This window comes from Zootoca vivipara, chromosome 7 (assembly GCF_965207765.1).
Source record: "Zootoca vivipara chromosome 7, rZooViv2.hap1.1, whole genome shotgun sequence".
NCBI classification, from domain to species: domain Eukaryota; kingdom Metazoa; phylum Chordata; class Lepidosauria; order Squamata; family Lacertidae; genus Zootoca; species Zootoca vivipara.
This window is the reverse complement of record NC_142590.1, coordinates 73,764,026-73,787,115: the sequence shown is the minus strand read 5'-3', so window position 1 is coordinate 73,787,115 and position 23,090 is coordinate 73,764,026. Positions and strand designations below refer to the sequence as shown.

Sequence of the window (23,090 nt, the reverse complement as noted above, 5' to 3'; positions counted from 1 at the left end):
TCATAGCCAGATGTTGCACTCTATGTTTTAGCTCACTTGTTTGCTTTTCTTTTTTGCTTCCCCTGCCCCCCCCTGCACCAATGCATATGGTGTCCTCCGCCACAGCCACACAATGCAACACTTACCCTGGCATGTCTTGCCATCAGCCTGCAGGGTGTAACCATCACGGCAGCGACAATAGTACCCATTGAGGATATTCACACAATCATGCTGGCAGCTGTGGTTGCCGAAGTTGCAGAAATTGATCACTGGAAGAAAGAGGGGGGGAAATGCTTTCGAGGTGATCAGGAAACCATTCTTCCCTCCTGCAAAATGCCTCTATTCCGCCAACTCAGCCACCCCTTCCCTAATATTATAAATAATGATAATAATTCATTTGCATTCCACCCATGTGGCTGGGTTTCCCCAGCCACTCTGGGCGGCTTCCAATAAAAGATTTAAAATACATTAAAACATCAGTCATTTAAAAACTTCCCTAAACAGGGCTGTACATACAGAGGCAGAAAAGGGCAGCCAAAATTCACAGGGGGCTGAAGAAACTCCCCTATCAGGAACGACCACCATGTTGGTGACTAAGAGGTGACATGATCTATCATGATGGCAATATACTAATTCCATGCCTCTTGATACCAATTGCTGGGGGGCGACAGTGGGGAGAGTTCTGCTTGTGGGCTCCGCAGGGGAACCTGATCAGTCACTGTGTGAAAGAAGATCCAGATCTAGAGAGGTTTCTCATCTGATCCAGCAGGATGCCCTTAGATGCAAGATTACTCACTGCTACATGTCTTCTTGTCCTGGTTGAGCTGGTAGCCTGTCCGGCAGCGGCAAGTGTAGGAGCCGAGAGAGCTGACACATTGATGCTCACAACCGTGTCTCCCATCAGCACAGGCATCGATGACTGCAGAGGTTTAAAAAAAGGACATGTCATGGTCTGGGCAAACAAAAGCCGTAGGTAAGGCTTGTCCATGCGTACTTGGGCACTGGGAGTGCCGCCAGAGGATATCAGGTACAGCGATTCATGTGGACAAGAAGCTAGGGGGTAGGCAGATCGGCTGGCTTTTGGCTTCTCATTTTTCCAGTTCAGCCCTCCACATTTCCTCATTTTGCAACTCTTTCCCCCCCCCCAAGTCTTTGTGAAAATTCACCTGCATTTTTGCTAGGATTTCTCCTAATATATGCACTTTTGTATGCAAACTTTGCCCAAAATATGCATTTCTGCGAAGCAATTTACCCAAATCCAATGCACATTCGTATGCTATTTCCCCCTCATACTCCAGGGTATGCATTTCTGTACACATTGCTTGGCCAGAAAGCTTCATTGCAAAATCCAGAAAAGTGCAAACGTTGAAGGATGGCTGTGTTTTCATTTATACGTTGTTTTGGAAACTGCAAATTAGATAGGTTCCTCCTTAAATGTTAACTGAATCCAATTTCTCTCACATCCTCATAAGAGGTCACAGGCACAGGCACATTCTCACTTTCACAGAATCACAAAATTGTGGGATGGGAACCCAAGTGTCATCAGGAATCTTTAACCCTTTCAGACTCATGGCCCACTTTTAACCAAAACATGGATTTGTGAAAACACTTCTCAGTCTTTTACCATATATTTGCATGTTAGTAGCGCTGCTGTTGCAACCTGCCTTGGATCAGCCAGTGATCCACTAGAGGGTCCTCACCCATCAGCTGAAGTCCAGGGATCCAGCACAACAACCAGCAATGCAGGTATCACAGCTGTTTCTCTTATTTATTTCCTGCACTAGATGATAAAGAGTCTGGAATCCAAGCCTTGTGAGGAACGGTTGAGGGTGTTGGGGATGTGTAGCCTGGAGAAGACTGAGAGGTGGTATGATAGCCATCTTCAAATATCTTAAGGGCTGTCGCATGCAAGATAGAGCAAGCTTGTTTTCTGCTGCTCCAGGCCCAGGACCCAGATCAATGGATTCAAGTTACAAGAAAGGAGGCTCCAACTAAAGAGGAAGAACTTCCTGACAGTAAGAACTGTTCTACTGTCCACCTTAGAAGGTGGTGAACTTTCCTTCACTGGAGGTTTTTAAACAGGTTGGATGGTCATCTGTCAAAGATTCTTTAGCTGTGATTCCAATATTTCGGGAGGTTGGATTACATGACCCTTGGGATCCCCTCCAACTCTACAAGTCTATTATCTATGTTGAATCTATTATCTACAGATCCATTTCTGAGTCTTCCTCCCACCCAGCACTGTTTGTTTTGCAAGGGATTCTTACCCAGAATAAACAGTGTCGGCTAATGTATGCCACATTATTCCCATATCGGCAAATGTTCAGCTTGCATCCACATTATACAGATGGTTCATTGTTGAACCTTATTACTCGTTGGCAGCTCAGCAATGACACAGTTGCAAAATAAAATTCATCCAGTGTGTAAATTGCATTGTAATCTAGGTTTAGGAACTGGGAGAATTACTGTCTGTCTCATGAGCCCTAATAACTGTCTGACTGAACGAACTGATCTTACTTACTGGAGCACGTCTTTCCATCAGCATTGAGCTTGTATCCTGGGTTACACTGACAATAGAAGGAGCCTGGGACACTGACACAAGTGTGCTGGCAGCCGTGATCCAGTTCTGTGCACATATCAACACCTGGAAGATGCAAGATGGCACAGGGTAAATAGGGGTTACACCCACTTGCATTACACATGAGAACGGATATATCAGGGTGGAGACAGAGAGTTTTTTGTTAGTGGGGCCAATTTAGAAATTTGGAAGCATATCTCTCTCCAGGCTAAGCACTGCAGTGCGGGTGGGGGATGGTATTACAGGCTGGTAGCAGAAGCTGGCTGTGCACAACACTGATTGGCTGGTGCCTGTGACGCAACCAGTTTTGTCTCTCGCTCCCTTGCACATGCAGCAGTCCCCAGAGCATTATGTACACTTAAACATGTTTTAAAAACTTAATAAGAAAGTTGCTCGCAATTGCTTTAAATTCACATTTATAAAAGGGGCAGGCAGACTGTCCAAAACTCGCAGAGAGCAGCCAAGACTGACTGACGAACCAGCATTTGATTAATTGTGAATCAATTCACGGGCTCACAACCACTCCATCTCCACCTCCATTACAGGTTGCAGCCAACACAAGAAGCAAGAACGCATGTACAACGCTTGAGCTATCTTCTATCCTGGTTTCCTCGAAGGGGGAACATGCCACCTTTCCCCTCAACGTTCTGATCTCACACTGAACCACGTTTGAATGTTGACAATGGCCACGGGAGGTGGCTTGACCGCCCTGCCACTGGCGCCATAACTCACCGCACAGCTTGTCCTGGAATTGCTTGCCGAACTGTTGGATGAGGTCAAAGGACTCCACCAAGAACACATGCTCCTCCAGTGGGGGAGAAGCCATGGCCCGGAGGGAGTTCATGTCTGCCCGCTGCACGCCCACGGCATAGATTTCAATGCCGGCCGCTCGTGCCTGAGCTGCCACGTCTGTCACGCGGTCCTGGGGCCGCCCGTCAGTGACGATCACTGCCACACGAGGGATCTTCTTGTGCAGCGGCCGCGCCCCCTCCTGGGTGGTAAAGGCCACGTTCATGGCATACTGGATTGCCAGCCCCGTCATGGTGCCTTGAGCCAAGGGGACAAAGGCGTTGATGGCCTTCTCCATGTCCGCCCGGGTGAAGAAGGACTTGAGGGAGAAGACGTTCTGGACCTGGCTGGAATACTGGATCACTCCTACCCGGGTGGCGTTGGGCCCTATATCCAGGTTGTGAATGATGTCAATCATGAAGCGCCGCATGGTCTCGAACTCAAAGGGGCGGACGCTGCGTGAGCTGTCAATCACAAAGACAATGTCCAGGGGGCCAGTCTTACACTTTGTCGTCCCTGGAGGAGGGAAATAAGAGAGATCTCATTTCACAACTTTCTCTACCAAGGTGGGGGAAACCTCTGGCCCTCCAAGTATTTGCTGGACTCCAGCTCCCATCATCCCTGACTATTGGCCATGCTGGCTGAGACTGATGGGAGCAACATTTACTATTTACTTATCCCATTTGTATGCCACCTTTTTCCTCTAAGGAGCTCTGGGTGGTGTACATGGGTTGCCTCCTCATTTAATCCCCACGAAAACCCTGTGAGGTAGGTTAGGCTAAGGGGCAGTGACTGGCCCAAGGTCACCCAGTGAGCTTCATGGTCTCCCATGTGTGCATGGTCTAGTATAAATCCAACACTCATGCACTTTTATTATGTCAAGGACATGCTGCAGAATACCCCCACAAAAACCCCAGAAGTGATTATGTTCCTTTCGTGAGAATGAATTCACAGGCTACTCCTTGCTATCCTTAATACAGCTCTGATTCAAATGGTATCTGCTGTCTATATGCTCAGCAGGGGGTTGGACTGGATGGCCCTTGTGGTCTCTTCCAACTCTACGATTCTATGATTCTATATATCTTTTCGACTGGCAGCTTACCTAAGAGTTTCGGTCGGGCTTCCAATGCTGTAAAGGCAAGGAGGAGGAGAGGGGCAACGTATAGCAGCTTCATCATTCAGTTTTGAGACTGCAGAATCCCAGGAAGAAGTCTAGAAGATTTTCTGGGGGGAAAGAGAGAATGTCCAATGAGATTCTGCTACGTTTCCTTCACTTTTTTTGTTTTAGGCTGTAATCCTTACCATGTCTACTATTCAAGTCAATGGGGCTTGCTCCCAGGCCAGTGGAAAACTAAGGACTGCAGCCCAACTCCCAAATCAGAATTTTGAAGGTAAGTGTTCCAAATTACTATGTGAAATAGTGAACTGGGCAAGTACAAACAACAGCACAGTCCTAAGGATGTTTTACTCAGAAGGAAGCCCCACTGAGTTCAGCAGGCCTTACTTCCTGGTGAGTGTGTGCTTAGGATTGAGACCACCACCACCATCTGCTTTTGATCTGTGCTGGGGAAAACAAGCAGACACCGATCCAGTGCCTGGATCCATTTTGGAACACAACATAAGTCTCCATGTCCTTTCAGCAACTTTGCAAATTTCAGCACGTTGAGCTCCAAGTTACTGAACAAAGTACTCTTAATGCAAGGGCATTTCACCACCACCCCACCAATTTTGTGGTTTAGTAGTATTGCTGCAGAAATACTGTGTTACAGTTCCACATCCATAAGGCACTGTAAAACTGCAGTCTGCCTTTCAGACACAGAGCTGTCCTGGCAGCTGGACAAACCTTGTTTCAGCATACATATAAACCGGGAACAATTTATTAAGGACAGGCACTCTTTTCAGCCTTCTTTGAGCCAAGCATCTTGCTTATGCCTCTGAAGGGCAGAAGAAGACACTGCAAAAAGGAAAAGTCCAACTGGCAGCCCTATACTCAAGATGCTATTCTATGGAAGGAAGTTACCACACTTGAGTATCAGAGCCAAACTGCACATAATGTTGGTCACATGCTCTTAAGTGCAGGGGCTGTTGGTGTTTTGGCAAATAGCTAGCATGGGTTACCTGATCCAGATCGGAACCCTGGTGTGGGAAGTAAGGTGATTTAACCCATCCTTTACAATCCCCTTCCTCTGCTAACATTGTGCGATGCCAGGCAGATATGACCCTGGCCAAAGCCATGTGGCTTGCATTTGGCACTAAACTTAAGTGGCACTGAACACAAGCTGGGAGCACACTTTGCCTGCCCCACACCAGATGTCATATGAACCCTGGCAGGCCTAATTTGGTTCATGGGCTGGTGATCCTTCCCCATGCTGCAAATCAAGCCACAGAGCAACCCAAAGCAAGGAACAGGATTAGCATCGGACCCTTCCGAGAACAGGAACTTTCAGTGGGAAAAGAAGGGCTAGCAAGGGGAGCGATTTGAGACATACCAAGGTGAGGACAATGCAAGGATGGGCACCGTGCCCAGCTTGGCAAGGGTAGATAGGTTATGTGATCTGGAGCAGCAGAAAGCAAATAATGAGCAGAGCTCTGGAGATGAAATGTGACAGAGATAAAAGAGAAATTGGATGGCCCCAGCTCTTTGCTTTCAAAGATACAACTCTACTTATTGTTAAGGTCATGCCACTGGGCCAAGAATCATACTCTCCCCACCACAGAGGCATAGCTCTGCTGTGATCAAATTCAGGACAAGCTTCTAAGTATCTTGCTAGAATACCTTGGATGGTTTTCATCAGGTGCCTCTCTCAATGGACTCACAGACAGCAACCAAACATTTCAGGCTCTTTTGGGGATAGAAACAGACAGACAGCCATTCTAAGGCCCAGTTTGTTGGGCCAAGAATGAGCCATGTGCCTGCATGTAGCAGCTGACTACTAGACTTTACCTACCTAAATTGCAGAGTTGGGAAAGGACAACCAAAAAGATCAAGGGATTGAGCTACTCTCCTATGAGGAAAGGTTGTAGTGTTTGGAACCTGGCTGGCCACCGTGAGAACAAAGTGCTGGAGTAGATAGACCATTGGCCTGATCCAGCAGGCTCTTCTTATGTCCTTATGTAATTGTTCCACAGCATGGTGAACAAATTCATTTGGGTTGCAGCAGCTTGGGGGGGGGGAGAGCATTGCATTTTCACCAGAAACAACTTTTGATATCTAAGAGCAGGGGGGAATGCAGTTTTGCTACAACAGAAGCATCTGGAGAAATGACCCAGATTGCTCCCCACAAAAGCTGCTAATATTTAGGATGACTGCAAACTGTCCCCAAAAGACCCCCAAAGTTTAATGACATTGTGGAAATAGTGGCTTTGGCCAAAAAATCATGACTGAAATTGCTTGCAAACCCATGAGGTTGGGAAACGGTTTTCCAGCTTTCTAATAAGAGGGACAAGCTTTGAATTCTTTAAAAAAAGATGTGGTGTTTTGATATATCCACCAGGGGCCACTGCAATGCAAAGCAGCTTAGCCTGCTGGTTTCCTTTGCTGGCTCTAGGGAGGATTTGTGAATGGGGGAAGAAGAGTGACACCATGGCAAAAGGCAGTCAAAGGGAGCTTCTGCTTTCCCCCAAGAGGAGATAGTTGGGAAGGGAAGGTTTAAAACACTCCTCCTGCTGCAATCTTGAAAACAATTGCATACACCCATCCCCATGATGCATTACCATCAAAACAGTTATGGGCCCCCGAATCCTGGAAGGCACCGCAGGTTGAGAGATGGGGTTAAAATAGCTATCCATGTCACCCAAATGTTGTTGTTGGCATCTGTCGGTCTCAGAAAGTAAACCCATGGGAATTAGCTGTGCATCAAGGGCAGAGGGGGAGAGAACAAGAGAAAGGAGACAGCCCCTGTTTCCTTTCCCTTCTGGAAAGGAAAATAATGAAGAAAAGCAAACTTTATTTGTATTTGCTTGGAAATGGGGGTGTAAGGTGGCTATCCGGCAGGCCTGGGCAACCTTCTGTGGATCTTAAACTAGGTCCCATCTGCACTATACATTTAAAGTAGCACCATACCACTTTAAACAGCCATGGCTTCCCCCCCAAAGAATCCTGGGATCTGTTGTTTTATTAAGGGTGCTGAAATATTGTTCTAGGATTCAGCTCAGTACATAATAGGTGCTGATGAGTTGTTAGGAGATACACCCCCCCCTCCAATTTCCCTCAGCGAGCTACAGTTTCCAGAGTGGTTTTACAATCAATCCCTCTTTCCCCAGGGAACTCTTGTGAACTGTAGCTCTATGAGGGAAATAAGGGTCTCCTAACAAGCCTCAGTGCCCTTAACAAATGAAAGTTCCCAGGATCCTTTGGAGCGAAGCAAATTCAATGAAGCTGTCCTCTGTGCACTTGCAATGGCTGTCTGAACTGTACACGCCTCACTTTTAATTGCAGCTTTTAGATGGAAAACACTGGAGCATTTCTCAAGAAACTTCAGAATTGTAGCCTACAGATTGTGGCTAACACCAGGTCTTTACAGCTTCCAACAGTAGTGATGGGAGCGCACTGAAGCCAAAGTAAATAGTAATGTGTGCGCAGCCTGAGAGAAACCAGAAATAACAAAAATTTGTCCATCCCTACACTGGTCACCTGAAAAGGGGGAGCGATCAAGTCTTTAGACTGCAATCTAAATGTATTTACTTTGATATAAGTACTGTCACTGAGCAAAATGGTGCCGACTCCTGAGTAAATATACATAGATTTCCTTCGCTAATCTTTCTCAATGTTCAAACGCTGCCTGGTCACCAAGAGGTGAATTTTATCCTCCACAGGCAATTAGGCTATTAACTCCGAACAAGGAAGAACAGTGGCCCATTCTACAGATTTTCCCCTGTATCCATAAAATAGCATTCAAAATTAGCCTTCAAATGACCACAAGCTAAACAAGATTTTGTTCACCGCTCCTAATCATTTTACACCTTGTCACTTCATGCCATTTCCTCGTTTCTAAGAACTTGTATTGAGCACCTACAGTTAATCTAAAGGCTCTCTTTGTATGCATACAATATTCTCTCTTTGCACCAGAAAGCTTTCCTCCTTCATGCGTCTTCAAAGTTTGACACAAATTTGTCTCTGAGCCAAAAAGCAAACCCAAACACCTCCATTCATACAGCTGTCAGTTAAGAAAAGTGGCAATTTTTCATTCATTGGGAACTGAATACTCCCCAAGGAGATGCCAGGTAATCTTGGTTCCTTCTGAGCATCAAAAGATTCTAGTCAAATGGGGTTAAAAATGCAAATATATGCTAAGGAAAACATGCCAAAAAAGCAATTAAGGAAATCACATCTGAACTATTCTAACCAGGCAAGCTGTTTTTGAGAAGAAGAAAAACTGCCTTTGCAAAAAGATTTTTATTATTATTTTTGAAGTCTTAAGGTCTCATAGACACAAAAAGAAGCAGACAAGGTTGCTTACATTCATGATCTGACCCCCTATCTATTAGTGGATCCAGTGACATTTATCAGGACTCTTGAACTACAAGCAGCAAGACTAAAACAGACATTCACAAACCAATCCTACCCATGTTTACTTAAGAATAAGTATTGTGGCTAATTAAATACTTATGCTTAGAACTGTGTTTTTATTACTCTGTGAATGAAGCTGCAATCCTAAACATCTTATTCCATTCTTCAACAGAGTTTCCTTCTAAGTTAGTGTATACAATTGCAATCTTATCCCCACTTACCTGGGAGTAAGTACCTTTGCATTCAATAGGACTAATTTCTGAGTGGACATAGTCAAGATTCTGCTATCTTAGGCTGTGATCCTAAACAACAGTAGGGCCGTACGCATGCCTGCTCAAAAGTAAGCCCCAGCAACTTATTATTGGGGCTTATTATCATGTAAATTTTTATAAGATTGCAACCTAAGTCCCTTTGAAATCAGTGTGTTGAGTAAGTCTCTATAGAACCAAGAAGTTCACAAAATATATTGTCCAGTAATCAAGGATACTCTAAGTCTATGTGACTTCTATCATTTAGGTAAAGGTAAAGGACCCCTGACAGTTAAGTCCAGTCGCGAACGACTCTGGGGTTGCATGCTCATCTTGCTTTACTGGCTGAGGGAGCTGACATTCGTCCGCAGACAGTTTTCCGGATCATGTGGCCAGCATGACTAAGCCACTTCTGGCGAAACCAGAGCAGCACACGGAAACAACGTTTACCTTCCCGCCGGAGCAGTACCTATTTATCTACTTGCACTTTGACGTGCTTTCGAACTGCTAGGTTGGCAGGAGCAGGGACCAAGCAACAGGAGCTCACCCCATCGCAAGGATTCAAACCGCCGACCTTCCGATTGGCAAGCCCTAGGGCTCAGTGGTTTAGACCACCCGATACAAGGTACAAATGATAAATCATTAAATTTCCCCAGCCCCCTTGGGGCCTCATTTACTATTGATACTAGCACCATCCATGCAGGAAAAGTCTCCCGTCTGCCTTTGATTCTTCCTATCTCTTTCCTTCCCATATCTGACTGGTCATCAGGTGTGGTGCTTAGAGTGTTAAACCAGGACAAGAGGGGCATGACTTGTTTGTAACTGGGGGGTGGGGGGAGAACCAGGAACAGCTCTTTGGAAGAAAGGTGGGACATAACATAATAATAAATTTTAAATATGGTATGTAATGTCACTTGACTCCACAGAACATGGCAAAAACCTGTCTCTTTCCTCTCTGCCCCTTCAGTTAAAAAACCCTGGAATATACTCTAGTTCTGCCCTGAAGTCAGCAACTCTTAAACAGTTCTACCCACTAGACCTGCTGCCCTTCATGCCTGGAATTTCCCCCCGGAATACCAACTTGGTGTCACATCTTTTTTTCTCTGTTCAAAGCCTTCCTCCAAGCTCCCCTCTTACATGAGGCCCTTTCTTACTCCTTACTGTTTCTTTTATATCCCTCTGTTATCTCTCCCCCCCAATCACCTAAATTCACACTCTTTGAGCCAGATTCTTGGTATGCTGAAAATAAAGGGCCAACAGATCGTTTGGACTGTGTGGTGACATTTCTAGGCATCCTTGTTCAAATTAACACATGTGGAAGTTTCCCCCATTGCAAGCCGCATCAAAGCACATCCACATCTGCTTTGTGTAAGTACCTAAAGCGCTATTCGGACATTTGTCTTCTGGGTTAAATCAACATGCAGGCAGGGAAGAGCATTCTAGATTCCCCCATCACCACCATCCCTCGGAACATCTGCTGGGGAGCGCCTGGTCATGGAGGGACACTGAAAGGATGTTGAACCCTGATTTCTCACGATTCGATCTCCTCCAGAGACTCTACCTAAGAACAGCAGGCTCCCTGCTGCAGTCACCCTCCATCTCAGAGGGCAAAGGGGGCAGTGATGAAGGGGGACAGAGCTAGCACAAGCCATACAAAGTCTTCCTCTCACCTACTGATTTAGCCCTGGGGTTGAATGTTTCAAAGGGACTCTGAGGATCATCTAGTCCAACCCCCTGCAATGCAGGAATATGAATGAATGCAGGGGCAAAGGCATTGTTGGCATCCCCTGGAGAAAGTACCATGAAGGCAGCTTTGCTGCTTGCACCTCGAAAGGAGTTGTGCCCAATCTCCGGCGCCACCCTGGAATATTTATTTACTTTTTTTTTTGCTGCCTTTCCCTCCAAGCAGGGCAGGGCATGGTTCTCCCCTCTTCTTATCCACCCAACAACCCTGAGAGGTAGGTTAGACGGAGAGGCAGGGAGTGGTCCAAGGTCGCCCTGCGAACTTCACGGCTGTGTCGGAATTTGAACCCGGGTCTCCCATTTCCTAGTCTGACACTCTAACCACTAGACTGTGCTGACTCACTGAACAGCAACAGGAGCGGGACTCTTAATCCTGCTCTTATGTGAGTGGTGTGGGGAAGATATATGCCGATCCTCTTCATGTCAAACAACTAAAGCTGTTCTCAGATAGAAACCGTTGCTAAGCAGAGGAAGAGGGAGGTTTACATTCACATATGAGGCTGAAGGTTAAAATCCCACCAAAATGTCACAAAATAGCAAGCAAGTTTTCGAATCCAGCATAACTCTTTGTCAGACTGGATGTCAAGGAAAACCAGGGACTGTAGGGACATGAGAAAAGGCTTCACTTCCTGTTGAAGACGTAGTATCTCTGCATGAACAGCACCTTCACAATTTACCACTACCCCTCTGTCCCAGACACTCCAGGGATGGAGTGATGAGCCACAGAGCCAGTTGAAAAGTCATGTGGGTTAGCTTAATTTTGGAATCACACACGGTGAGATAAAACCTCAGCTGCTACAAAAGCCATTTGCGCGGAACACTTTCTACTTAAAAAAAAAAAAACCTGCACTGTTTTTACCACTTCTTAAATTATTATTATTTCTCTCTCTCTCTGGCAATGCAGCAATAACCACAAAAAATTGTTTTGGGCAGCTGTGCCATGCATAACATTTCTTGCATTCTACATGTCCAAACCTTGCTTCAATGACAGGGTGGCAAGCAGCCTGATTCTGTCTGGGTCCAGGCCATTTCAAAAGCTCAACTAAAGAAAGAAAAACTCGAGAAAAAGAAATGAGAGAAAAAGCGAGAAGTGAGATGCTTATTTTAAAAATGAGGAGAGAACCAATTTATTTTAACCAGAGAGGAATCACATAGTAATACTGCTGACCATCCCTACAGGATTATAGTAAGGATTACTGTGTGTGTGTGTGTGTGTGTGTGTGTGTGTGTAATGAAACTGAATACAGACAAGACAGAGGTGCTGTGTGTTGCAGGCTCTCAAGTGTGCAAAGTGAGTGGGCAACCTTTTATGAATGGAGATTGCGCTCCCCAGACAGATTAGGTCAGTAGGCTGGGCATGCTTCTTGGCCAACTAATGTTGCTTGAGGGTCAGGTGGCTTCAGTGGCTACGAGTGACTGTCTCAAACTATGGGCCTTCCTTGGCAGAGAAAGCTTGGCTGTAGTGCTCCATGCTCAGATAACCTCAAGAATGGACTACTGCAATGCACTCCATGTGGGTCTGCCCCTTGAAGACATTTCATTTCGAAAGCTGCAACTGGTGCAGAATGCAGTGGCCGGGATGCTGGCAGACAGGACTGGTCCCAAATATCTCAAGGAGTGCCTCCTCCCATACAAACCTGCCCCAGAATCAAGATCTGTAGGGTTTCCCTGTGACAAGGTCAAGATGCACCTTTTTCAGCAGGCCTTGGCAGGGGTGAGGAGCGAGGTTGGTATATCCCTCCCATTTACATGCAACCCACTCTAGAACCCCATTATGAAGTGTGAGCTATAGATGTCTATGAATGAATGAATGAAAGAATGAGAAAATAAATCGATTTGACCGCTCAGATGCACCATACAATATTTGGGGAAGGGCCATAGCTCAGTGCTACAACATTTCCTGGCAGGCAGAAGGTTCAGGTTCAATCCCCAGCATCTCCAGGTAAGGTTAGGAGACTCCTTCCTGAAACCTTGGACCGCAAGTTGGCGTACACAATGGGGATGGGGGAGAAACTCGACCCAATTCCCGTTTGAAGATCAATTTATTCAATTCGCACTTTCGAAAAGATGTGGAACTTGAAACCCAGCCATCCTTTAGCCCAAGGGACACATCCCTTGCAGGCGGGCTGCATGCAGGTGATGGTAGGGCTCAGATGCAAAAGTGGGAGGCGTATCAGACATGACTCTGACCTTTGCAATGGGCAACCTTCCAGCCATGCAAAGACCAGAGGTTTCTATGCATATTTGTTTCTAAACACATCTATATATACCAGAGGTGTCTCTCAGTCCTGGCGAGCAAGGGACTCCACAGTTCAGGTACACACTCAAGCCAGGAAAAAAAGCATTCAAGGAGGGGATAGCCCAAGGACAGTTGCAAGGGCCAAATAGGAAGTCCTGGAGAGCCACGTTCAGTCCCCAGGGCTCTCCACCCCTTGTCCTAAGCAGCAGGGAGATTTGGGCCCAGAGGCAGAGTGAGTGGGCAAGAGGGGGAACAAGGAGGAGACCCGCTTATTGCCCACAAGCCTGCTAAAAAAAACCAAAAAAAACCAAACAAAACCTGGAACCAGCATTGCCCTCAACTCCCCGCCCCCATCGCTGCAGCCGGTTGTTCGGTGGTAGTGTGAGGTTTGTGAGAAGCCAGGAGCAGGAAAGCAGCTGGGGAAAGGATGTGCAAATATTGAGCAGCAGTGGAAGCATTTGAGCAGGAGGCCTTGGAGATTGTGGGCTGTTTTTTTATTATTATTAAAAAAGAGCTCTGCTGCAAAGCCAAGGATATTCCAATGGGTTGTCTAAAGCAAAGACCTTCACAACCTGTGCAGAGGGGATAAGGGTATTTGTGTTTTGGCAAAGCTGGACAAGAGATAAGTGGCTCTACTGGAAAGGCAGCCTACGATTCCTAATTTTTAAAAGGCGTGATGCAGGGTTGGGGGGGGGGGACTCCACAGAACTAGGGAGCAGCCAAAAAAGCTTATCTCAGCCAGCAGTCCCCTTGCGAGTGCATAAAAAGAAGCAGAGAGAGAGAAAGTCAAAGAGCGAATGGAGGCTGCAGGCTTTCAGTTCCTGGAATGATCAAAAGCTAGAAGAAGGGGTCCCTGATCATATAATGGAGCCAGGTATGTCAATGTGAAACCCAATAGGAGTCCTGGCTCTCTCCCTCTCACTGCTCTACCCAGCAATGTCTTGCCTGTGTTCCCATTTTGTACTGTCTGGACTAACAGCCAAATCCTGAGTTTCAAGAAAAGCAGCCGCTTTGGGTTTCAGTGTGGCCTGCCTGGTCAATCCTTTATTTAATCTTTTTTCTCCCCTTTGCTGGACGCTGGTTAATAGAAATGCTTTGAATATTCCAATTTTGAATCACATGGGTGAACACACTGTCTGCCCCAGAGCAGAGCAGAATAACACACAGCAAAGTTTCTGGACAGGATTCTCTTCCAAGTCTACCTGAAGATGCCAGGGATCAAACCTGGGAACATCTGTTTACATGGCAGCTGCTCTTCCACTGAGCGATGGCTCTCAATTCTTTGGCAAAGAAAGTTACAATCATAAAATCATAGAGTTCATAGAATCATCTAGTCCAGGCTTCCTCAACCTCGCCCCTCCAGATGTTTTTGGTCTACAACTCTCATGATCCCTAGCTAGCAGGACCAGTGGTAAGGGATGATGGAAATTGTAGTCTCAAAACATCTGGAGGGCCGAGGTTGAGGAAGCCTGATCTAGTCCAACTCCCTGCAATGCAGGAATCTTTTGCCCAATGTGGGGCTCAAACCCACGACCCTGAGCATGAGAGTAAGAGTCTCATGCTCTACCGACTAGGCTATCCTCCGTCAAAACATTCCACAGTATATTTTGCATGGAAAATATACTTGGACATTGTCTTGGACAGTGATTCTGATGCAGAAGAATCCTTTACTGTGGTGGCACCCCAATTCTGAACACCTCCACACATGCTTTTTTCCAGTGCCGGCTCAAAATTCATTCATCAGTTTACTAAAGGCATCTTTAGGATGCTAGCTGTGAAATTATTTTGAAGTATGCAGCCGCTTCAGTGCTTTTGGAGAGTGCTGTTATTTACTGTGTTTTCAATTCCTGGTGACATTTATGGTAGTTTCTGGAATTTAATGCATTTATGGTTTTATGTTCTGTATTTTACTCTGCTTCGTAGCCAGCTCTGGTAGTTTGAGATGGAAGACTAGGTTAGAAATAATTTAGCTACACAAATAAATACATAAAACCCTCAATGCATATCCAACAGAAGGAAGAGGGGTGGCCCAGATTGAATGCCCAATGACTCAGTGGGAGGGGTCCCTGCATTCCCCACAAGAAGAGCCAGCACTGTTTGAAGCCAGCCAACTTAATACGGAGCGAGTGGGAGGGAAGGGGGCAGTGGGGGCACACAGTGATGGAGGTGGGGCTAGCCAGCAAGGCCCCACTCATAGATTTCATCAAAGCTTCTAAAAAAGGCTTGATGAGTGCTACCCAGAGGGTTGACTCCAGCAAAGTCAATGCCTTTGCGCATTGAAATTGTCCCGCAAACTCAATGACTTCACTGCATACAACCCAGAATCACCTGCTGCAGGTCACCCAACTCCTGCTTGGTGGCTTCCTAGGCTGTGCCAGTTCCGAGTGCCTACTCTGAGTGCTGAGGACCAGGCACACCAGGCTGGCTCACCTAGACGAGTCTCCTGGACACAGGACAGCTGCATTCCTAAGTACCTCCTGCCTCATGTTAGATAGTGTGGCCATATCTTCTTCTGAGTGTTACTGTGCTTTAACAAGGTTAGAATGTTTCAGGAAAAGCTGGCCAGGGGCTGTGCTGGGCGCACAGCTTGAGATGTTATGTAAACAAAGAGAAAGGAACAAGCACCGTGAGGATGGCCAGCAACGGCTTTGCCTCTTGACCTCTAAAAGTGCCACAGTGGGGAATGACAACTAGCTTAGCCCAACACACGGCACTGAATGCTTCCCACCAGGCATGGTAATTATTTTTCCATACTTCTTTGCTCTTTGCCCCATCCCCAGCCAGGCAAACCCACTGCAAACGGCTGAAACATGAACCTGCCTTTGCCTCCCTGACACAGTGACAAATTGTTTCCCACGTGGAAAGCCTGAGTTAGGCTCCCCGGCTCAGCTCCCTCGCAGCCCAATTCAGCAGCGAGTGAGAGAGCTGAACAAAAAGCTCTTTATTAAAACAGAGAGATCGTTTTACCTTTTATGTTCTGCAGAGCAGGAGCTGATTTCTTCTTATTTCGAGCCAACCTGTTTTAACTTGCGCCAAATTATTACCCTAGTGAAGGATTAAAAACGGTACTCTGTAACCGCCAAGGCATCTGCATGTGTGTGACACCAACGTTGAGGGACCCAGGTCACATCCACAGCATTCATTTAATGCAAATGATTCTCCCCACCCAAAGAATCCTGGGAACTGTAGTTTGTGGGGGGCTTCAGAGGGCCTGGAAATGCTCTGCTACCATAGCTGTTCAGTGTTGTTTCGTGTGAGTTTCCCATCAACCTTCTTCCTATCCACAATGATGTAATCACACAAGCAATCACCATGTAGCTAAGTTGGCCTTCCCCATCCTAGTGCTATCTAGACACAGCTGGGTTCCAGCTCTCATCAACCCCAACGGTCACAGATGCTGGGGGTTGTAGCCCCATACCATCCGGAGAGCATCTTGTTGGAGAAGGCTGGGCTATGTGCAAATAGAAATCCTTCCGAATGATTGTGTGCTGGTTGGAAATGCAGCAGGGAGAGAATATCATGAAAGCCGCAATCAACAGAGGCTTCAAAGAGGATCTGGAGAACCCACATAATGCCAGGCACATGAGAGAAGAATGCTGAAAGGTGTTAGGGGTGCAGAAAAATGGACGCTTCTGCAACTTGTCATACACACCCCTAAAAATTGGGTGAAATTGGGAAGTAGCTATTTCAAGAGGTGTTCACAATATGCACACCATATGCACACATGCCTGCTTCAGCTCAGAGCTCAGTATTTACTTGAATTGCCTTCTGGACTCCCAATATACCAGCATGCAGGAAGATGTCTAAAATGCTTCTCGCATGTGTGAAGGTTTCACTCTCCATGACACACAGCCAGGAACTCCAGTCTGATCCTCTCTTCTGTTGAGATTATTACAAGCATTGTATTCATTCAAGGTCTGCTTGTGGGTTTCCCCACAGGCATCAGCTTGGCTACTGTAAGAACAAAACACTGAACTTGATGGGCCTTTGGTCTGATTCAGCAAGGCTCTTCTTGTGTTCTTACAATGTTCAACAAGGCTGCAGTCCTAATCCCAATTACGAAGAATTGATGCTTTTGAATTATGGTGTTGGAGGAGACTCTTGAGAGTCCCATGGACTGCAAGAAGATCAAACCTATCCATTCTTAAGGAAATCAGCCCTGAGTGCTCCCTGGAAGGACGGATCGTGAAGCTGAGGCTCCAATACTTTGGCCACCTCATGAGAAGAGAAGAATCCTTGGGAAAGACCCTGATGTTGGGAAAGATTGAGGGCACTAGGAGAAGGGGACGACAGAGGACGAGATGGTTGGACAGTGTTCTCGAAGCTACGAACATGAGTTTGACCAAACTGCGGGAGGCAGTGCAAGACAGGAGTGCCTGGCGTGCTATGGTCCATGGGGTCACGAAGAGTCGGACACGACTAAACGACTAAACAACAAAAGACCTACCAAATTTAATGGGGTTTGCTTCTGAGGCTACATAGTTAGGATTGCAGCCTTAGGCCCAAATGTGCCAAGGAGACACATAACAGTAATGTAGTTTGGAAAAGCACTCTCATGTGTGTTCTATCAGCTACCATAAACTGCCAACACCAATATCCTGTCATCAAATCTTTATCATTCCCATGATCACTTTGTACTGATTCAATGAAATTTGCTTTATGCCATTTTGATTCTGTTAGCCATCTGGAGCAACTTAATGCAAAGCTGGGATATGTAAATATGGATTTTGGATAACGTGCATACAAGCAGGTGTCAAAATTCAGCACAAAGTCTTGTTAGGGAGAACCATAATCATTCACCTTTGGCTTCCCTAAACCAAAGAATTAAGCTTCCATGTGTATCTGGTGGAATGATGTTGGTTCTCCAGAAGAAGATGCAAAGAGACTTACAGCACAAAACTATGGATGTCTACTCGAAAATTATGTCCCATTTAGCTCAATGAAATTTATTCCCAGGTAATACTGGGAATGGTAGCTCTGTGAAGGGTAAAATAGAGTTCCCAAGATTATCTGGGGTAAGCCATGTGCTACACAGTAAGGCTTACTTAAGAGTAAACATAGAATTGAACTGCTTACTCACAATCTTTATTAAGGCATTCAGGTTTCAGATGGTTATCTTTCTCAGTCCTACCATAGGTCTACAAAGTCATAGTTCAACACTCTAAATCACTATTCCAAAGCAGCTCTAGAGAAGCATCAGGGAGATAAGGTGCTCAACAGTGAAATATGCTGCTCTTTGGGAAATATCTACCATATGGTTTAATGTTTACCAAAAACCCACCCTAACTTGCACATTTTGATGGACACTGCCCTCATTGATTTTCTGTTCTGGGGTGTCACTAGAACTGGCTGCTTTGGTCTTCCCACGAACATTTGGATTTTCCATTTGTGTACACATCTCTGCTGGTTAAAGGGATCAAAAGCGTGGCGCAGGGACCCTGTGCAGTAAGCTGGTAGGAATGCAGGCATCTTGTCCAAGTTCCTTTGCAGACTGAGAGGAGTATCTAAATCACAGTCTCAGGCCAGCTTTGTGAGCGAATTTACTGTTCTCTGTGCCCTTTAGCTTTTAAGTAAAGGGTGAAGTTTGCAGCGCTTCTGGAAAAGGGAATGAATCTCAGCAGGGTGGGTGGGTTTCCTCTTCTGAGCTTTTGTGGGTTTTGCCTAAGATAAAGTTGCTTCCCAATCAAATATCTGCCTGTGACCAAGCTAAGCTGCTGCATGACTCTTGTCTAACCCGTGCAGTTTTGGAAACACACATGCGCAGCAACTGAAAGCCTAAATTCTCTTTTAAGCATTTCTGAGGTTTCGAACAATTTGAACAAAGAGGATTTAACTCTGCAAATGTTATACACTGCTAGACATCAGAATATCAATTCCCTTGGGAACAACCTTTGGTGATCAAGAGGTGATCTTGCACAGAGCACTGCATCCCCAGGAGAGCTCTTGCACCAGCAGCCACAATGGGTACCAGAAAACAGCCTGCTTGGGCAGCCCCATAAGGTCTCACTGCTGATGTCTGTCCTGAAGGACCCTTTCAGATGGTGCTCAAATCTGAGTGCCTGGCAGCTGAATCTAGAGTCATTTTAATCTCTCACAATGCCCTGATGTAATGTTGCTCTGGGGACTTGCGGGAAATGTAAATGGCAACCCCACTGGAGCACTGCAGCTGTTAGCAAGTAAGCCCACTGACGTAGGAGAGGGCCAATCAGAAAGCACATTGCTAAGAGCCCCCCCAGACCCGGATCTGGCCCTATCAGTGCCTGCACAGTTTTCATTCTCCATCTTTGCCTTACATAATGGCGAGAGGCCCCGGTCAAGATTTCTCTCCCACCTGCCTCCACTGAATTCCTGAAGATGTAATGGAGCTCCATGAGAAAGCCCTGCAGGCCTGAGGCATTTTTCTATACTCCAGTGCCAATGTATAATCAGGGGTTGCCAACTCCCAAGAGACTGCGATCTACTCACAGAGTTAAAAACTGGCAGTGATCTACCACCTTTTTGGGGGTTCAGGTCAACGTTTTTGAGCTTTTTTTGAGGAAAGAGGAAGGCCCATGGGGGGGGGGGGTTCGGGTCAAAGTTGTTGAGGTTTCCCAAGGAGTAGGTAAAATGTTGAGCTTTTTTTAGGGGAGCCACAGTTGTTCAGCTTCTTTGGGGGGAGCCAATGATCTACCAATGATCTACCACACAGATGTCCAGTGATCTACCGGTAGATCATAATCTACCCATTGGACATGCCTGCATTAGATATTTGGTATGGAGGAAAGGGAGAAGAAGTTAGGCAATCCCAGTATTGCACTGAGAGAGCTGTCAAATCAATTGGAACTAGAGCTGAGCCAAATGTTCTCAGAGGAAGTTTTTTAATGAGAAAATTTCTGCTTTGTTTTTCTCTCTACCCTTCCCCAGAAAAAGGCCACTTTAAAAGGATTTTTTCATGTGTGTGTGTGTGTGTGTGTGTGTGTGTGTCTGGTGTGTGTGTGTTTTCCCACCCCACCCACACATGGAAATCCTTAGAATAACAGCAGGTCCAGGGCACTGTGGGAGCATTTGCCGGGGGGGGGTTACAAAATGATGGCCTGGTTGCCAACACCATTGTCACTACTGTCTCTTGCAACGGCAGGCAGGCAGGCAGGCAGGCAGGAAGTTATAGTAGGAAAAGAAAGCTGGGCAGCTACCACTGCTAATTAGAGTAGCCAGTTATGCATTGATGATTTACATGCATGGATGCAAATTTAGAAATAACTACTATTATTTAAAAAGAAACATAACAGACAATATGCCACTCTGCCACTTCCTTGCAGAGAAGCTGACTGGAGTGGCAGCAGCTGAATCTTACCTCTCTCATAGCACTAGGACTCGGGCATAATTCAGGACAGACAAAATAAAGTACTTCTTCACGCAGTGCATATTTAAATGATGGAATTTGCTCCCACAAGAGGCAGTGATGTCCACCACCTTGGATGCCTTTAAAACAGGACTAGACGCTTCTTGCCTATTTAGCTCAGTTGGTTAGAGCATGGTGCTGATGCTACCAACACCACAGGTTTGATCCCCGTATGGGACAACTGCATATTCTATCATTGCAAGGGGTTGAACTAGATTGTCCTCAGGGTCCCCTTCCAACTCTACAATTTTATCTATATATATAAAAATGTAGAAGGTGCGTGTTTGTTATTCCACACCTTTCTCCACAACCGCTTGCCCGATTGCCCTCAACTTTGCCCACAACATCACAGTCACATGAAGGGGTGTAACCATCCACTTACATTGACCAGATGACACACCTAGGACAGGTAGAAACCTGGATTTCTGTACAAAAAAGTGCTCCCTCCAGTGGACATCCGGGGAAGCTGGGAAATAGATGGCAGAAGAGGTTGCAACACAGCGCCCTCTAGCTACACTGGTACTACAGCTAGAAAACCTTGGCCCTCTATCGGAGGCCACACTGGTACTGCAGCTACTAGGCCGAATGGAGGCTCGCCTTTATGAACTAGGCCGAATGGAGGTGGGGACTCGCCTGGGTGTGGGTTGGGGCAGGAGGGGACGGGATAGGTCATAGATCGGGACGGGGGGGGAATCACAGGGATGAGCCACAGCAACGCGTGGCCTGGCCAGCTAGTGATTCTATGAAATTCATGGAGGATGGCAGTACTCTGCCTCCACTGTCGGAGAGAGGGATTATGCCTCTATGAGTACCAGTTACTGAGAATTATAAGTAGAGAAAGAGAACTGTTATGTTCAGGTCTTTCTTGTATGCTTCCCATCCTGTGAGAACAGGATGCCCAACTAGATGGGCCATTGGCCTGATCCAGCAGGCTCTTATCTTCTTTCAATCCTTGCAGCATGATGCTGTCCTTCAGCACATTTGAGGACAGCAGAGTAGCTTAGAAGGCATGGGGCTGTGTGGCACACATATCTGCCCTCCTGCAGGTTACCACCACTTCCCACGCCCTTCAGCATCTGCTGTCTGACGCAGCCGCCTTGCTTTGCCTAATAGTAGGGCTGGCCCTAGGAGAATCTAATTTTGGGAGGTAGTACTTAATGTTCTTCTTGCCCACCGATTCTCCCCTTCCAACATCCCCTAGGAAAACAACCTAGGAGGGAAACGGGACTGGGGTTGGAGGGAAGGATCCATGGCATTTCTCCCCTGGGAATCTGCCTCCTGACTTGTGCATTATCTTGGCAAAAGCAGGTCTGAAAGCAGCCATTTACCAGGTAGCATGCAATTCTGTTCTTAGAATAACTGTTGTACCATGTTCATTTGCTGAAAGAAAGGGGGGGCATGAAGCTCTTGGAATATATGTAACACCTCCTACACCCATTTCTATTCCAAGCCCTGTTTTAACAAGGCTATTTCAAAACAATCTGCCCATTTTGCCAAGATGCATGGAGGGAAGTGGGGAGACTACTACATATAAAATGTTATATGATACTTAAAGCTATGTCTGTGTTGCAAAAACCCACAGAAGACTGATTCTTCCACCTCACAAGCGGGTAACATAGAAGTGTGAAAGGCGAGTCGTAGGGGCAAACCTCTGAATGAAACCTTTATGAAGTCCCTGATCCAAATCTGGGTGACAGACATGCAGTGGTTTGAACCCACATAGTCAAAGCTCCTTCTGTCTGGAGGAAGCTGGAAGAAGGCTGAGGGAGAAGCAGGGAGAACTTAATTGCTCTATAATAATTGTAGGTCTATATCTGGGGGAACCCTATGTTGTTGTTTAGTCGTGTCCGACTCTTTGTGACCCCATGGACCATAGCACGCCAGGCACTCCTGTCTTCCACTGCCTCCCACAGTTTGGTCCATGTTTCCACAAAAGCTCACCCAGGGATTTGGGAGAGTTCCTCAGTGAGATGCAACTTTCCTGAAAACCATTACCAATATTCTTCCCCTGCAATCTACAACTGCAGGAGGTTGTATTGGGATCAGGGCTGGCCCTACGGCCAGGCTGGGTGGCGCAGGGCACCATGGCGCCAGCCCGCCAGGGTGGCGCCGTGAGCTGCGCACGCCGGTCAGCCACGCAGCTGCGCCCGCCCGCCCACCATGCTGGGAAACGAGCGGGGGGGGCGCCGGAGGGATCCGTCGCACCACGGCGCCAGGGGCACTTAAGACGGCCCTGATTGGCTCATGGATTGCCTTTCTTCAGATAAATCATGACCTGTAACCAAGGTCTGCTCTTGGTTTTCACCTCACGGTTTGTCTAGGGAAGACAAAGCACGAGTTTGAATTCAGACACAATGCTAATCCAAACCAAGGTTTAGTTCGCAGCAGTGTGGCAGAAGCAAGACCAGAGGAATAGGAGCAAAGCTGCCACAGACAATCTCTCAGTTAATCAGAACATTTAGCATTATGGGTAAATGATGTCAGTGAGGGCCACCAAGCTTTGCAAGTGCCTCTCCAAAGAGTATGTCCTCACCAGAATGCACCTACATAATCCTCTGCAGCACAAAACACCAGGGGTTCTGGAGCAGAGAAATAAAGCAGACCCACAGGCAGAAACCTTGCAA

At 46.5% G+C, this 23,090-nt stretch overlaps 2 protein-coding genes across 3 annotated transcripts in view; one reads left to right on the top strand and one right to left on the bottom strand.

Annotated features, from left to right (window-relative positions):
• The window catches only part of MATN4 (matrilin 4), a 38,288-nt gene that overhangs the window by 8,873 nt on the left and 6,325 nt on the right, over positions 1-23,090 (bottom strand). Inside the window, exons 2-6 of the mRNA XM_035121696.3 lie at positions 4,449-4,570; positions 3,290-3,862; positions 2,501-2,623; positions 776-898; positions 126-248 (exon numbers count right to left, since the gene is read on the bottom strand). Coding sequence (XP_034977587.3) covers positions 126-248; positions 776-898; positions 2,501-2,623; positions 3,290-3,862; positions 4,449-4,524 — 1,018 coding nt within the window. The 5' untranslated portion in view covers positions 4,525-4,570. The remainder of the gene's footprint in view (positions 1-125; positions 249-775; positions 899-2,500; positions 2,624-3,289; positions 3,863-4,448; positions 4,571-23,090) is intronic.
• Positions 13,839-23,090, top strand: part of RBPJL (recombination signal binding protein for immunoglobulin kappa J region like) — a 46,414-nt gene continuing 37,162 nt past the window's right edge. Inside the window, exon 1 of one of the 2 annotated variants that reach the window (XM_035121698.3) lies at positions 13,839-13,959. In XM_035121698.3, coding sequence (XP_034977589.3) covers positions 13,950-13,959 — 10 coding nt within the window. In that variant the 5' untranslated portion in view covers positions 13,839-13,949. The remainder of the gene's footprint in view (positions 13,960-23,090) is intronic. The other variant, XM_035121697.3, reaches the window with a different exon arrangement.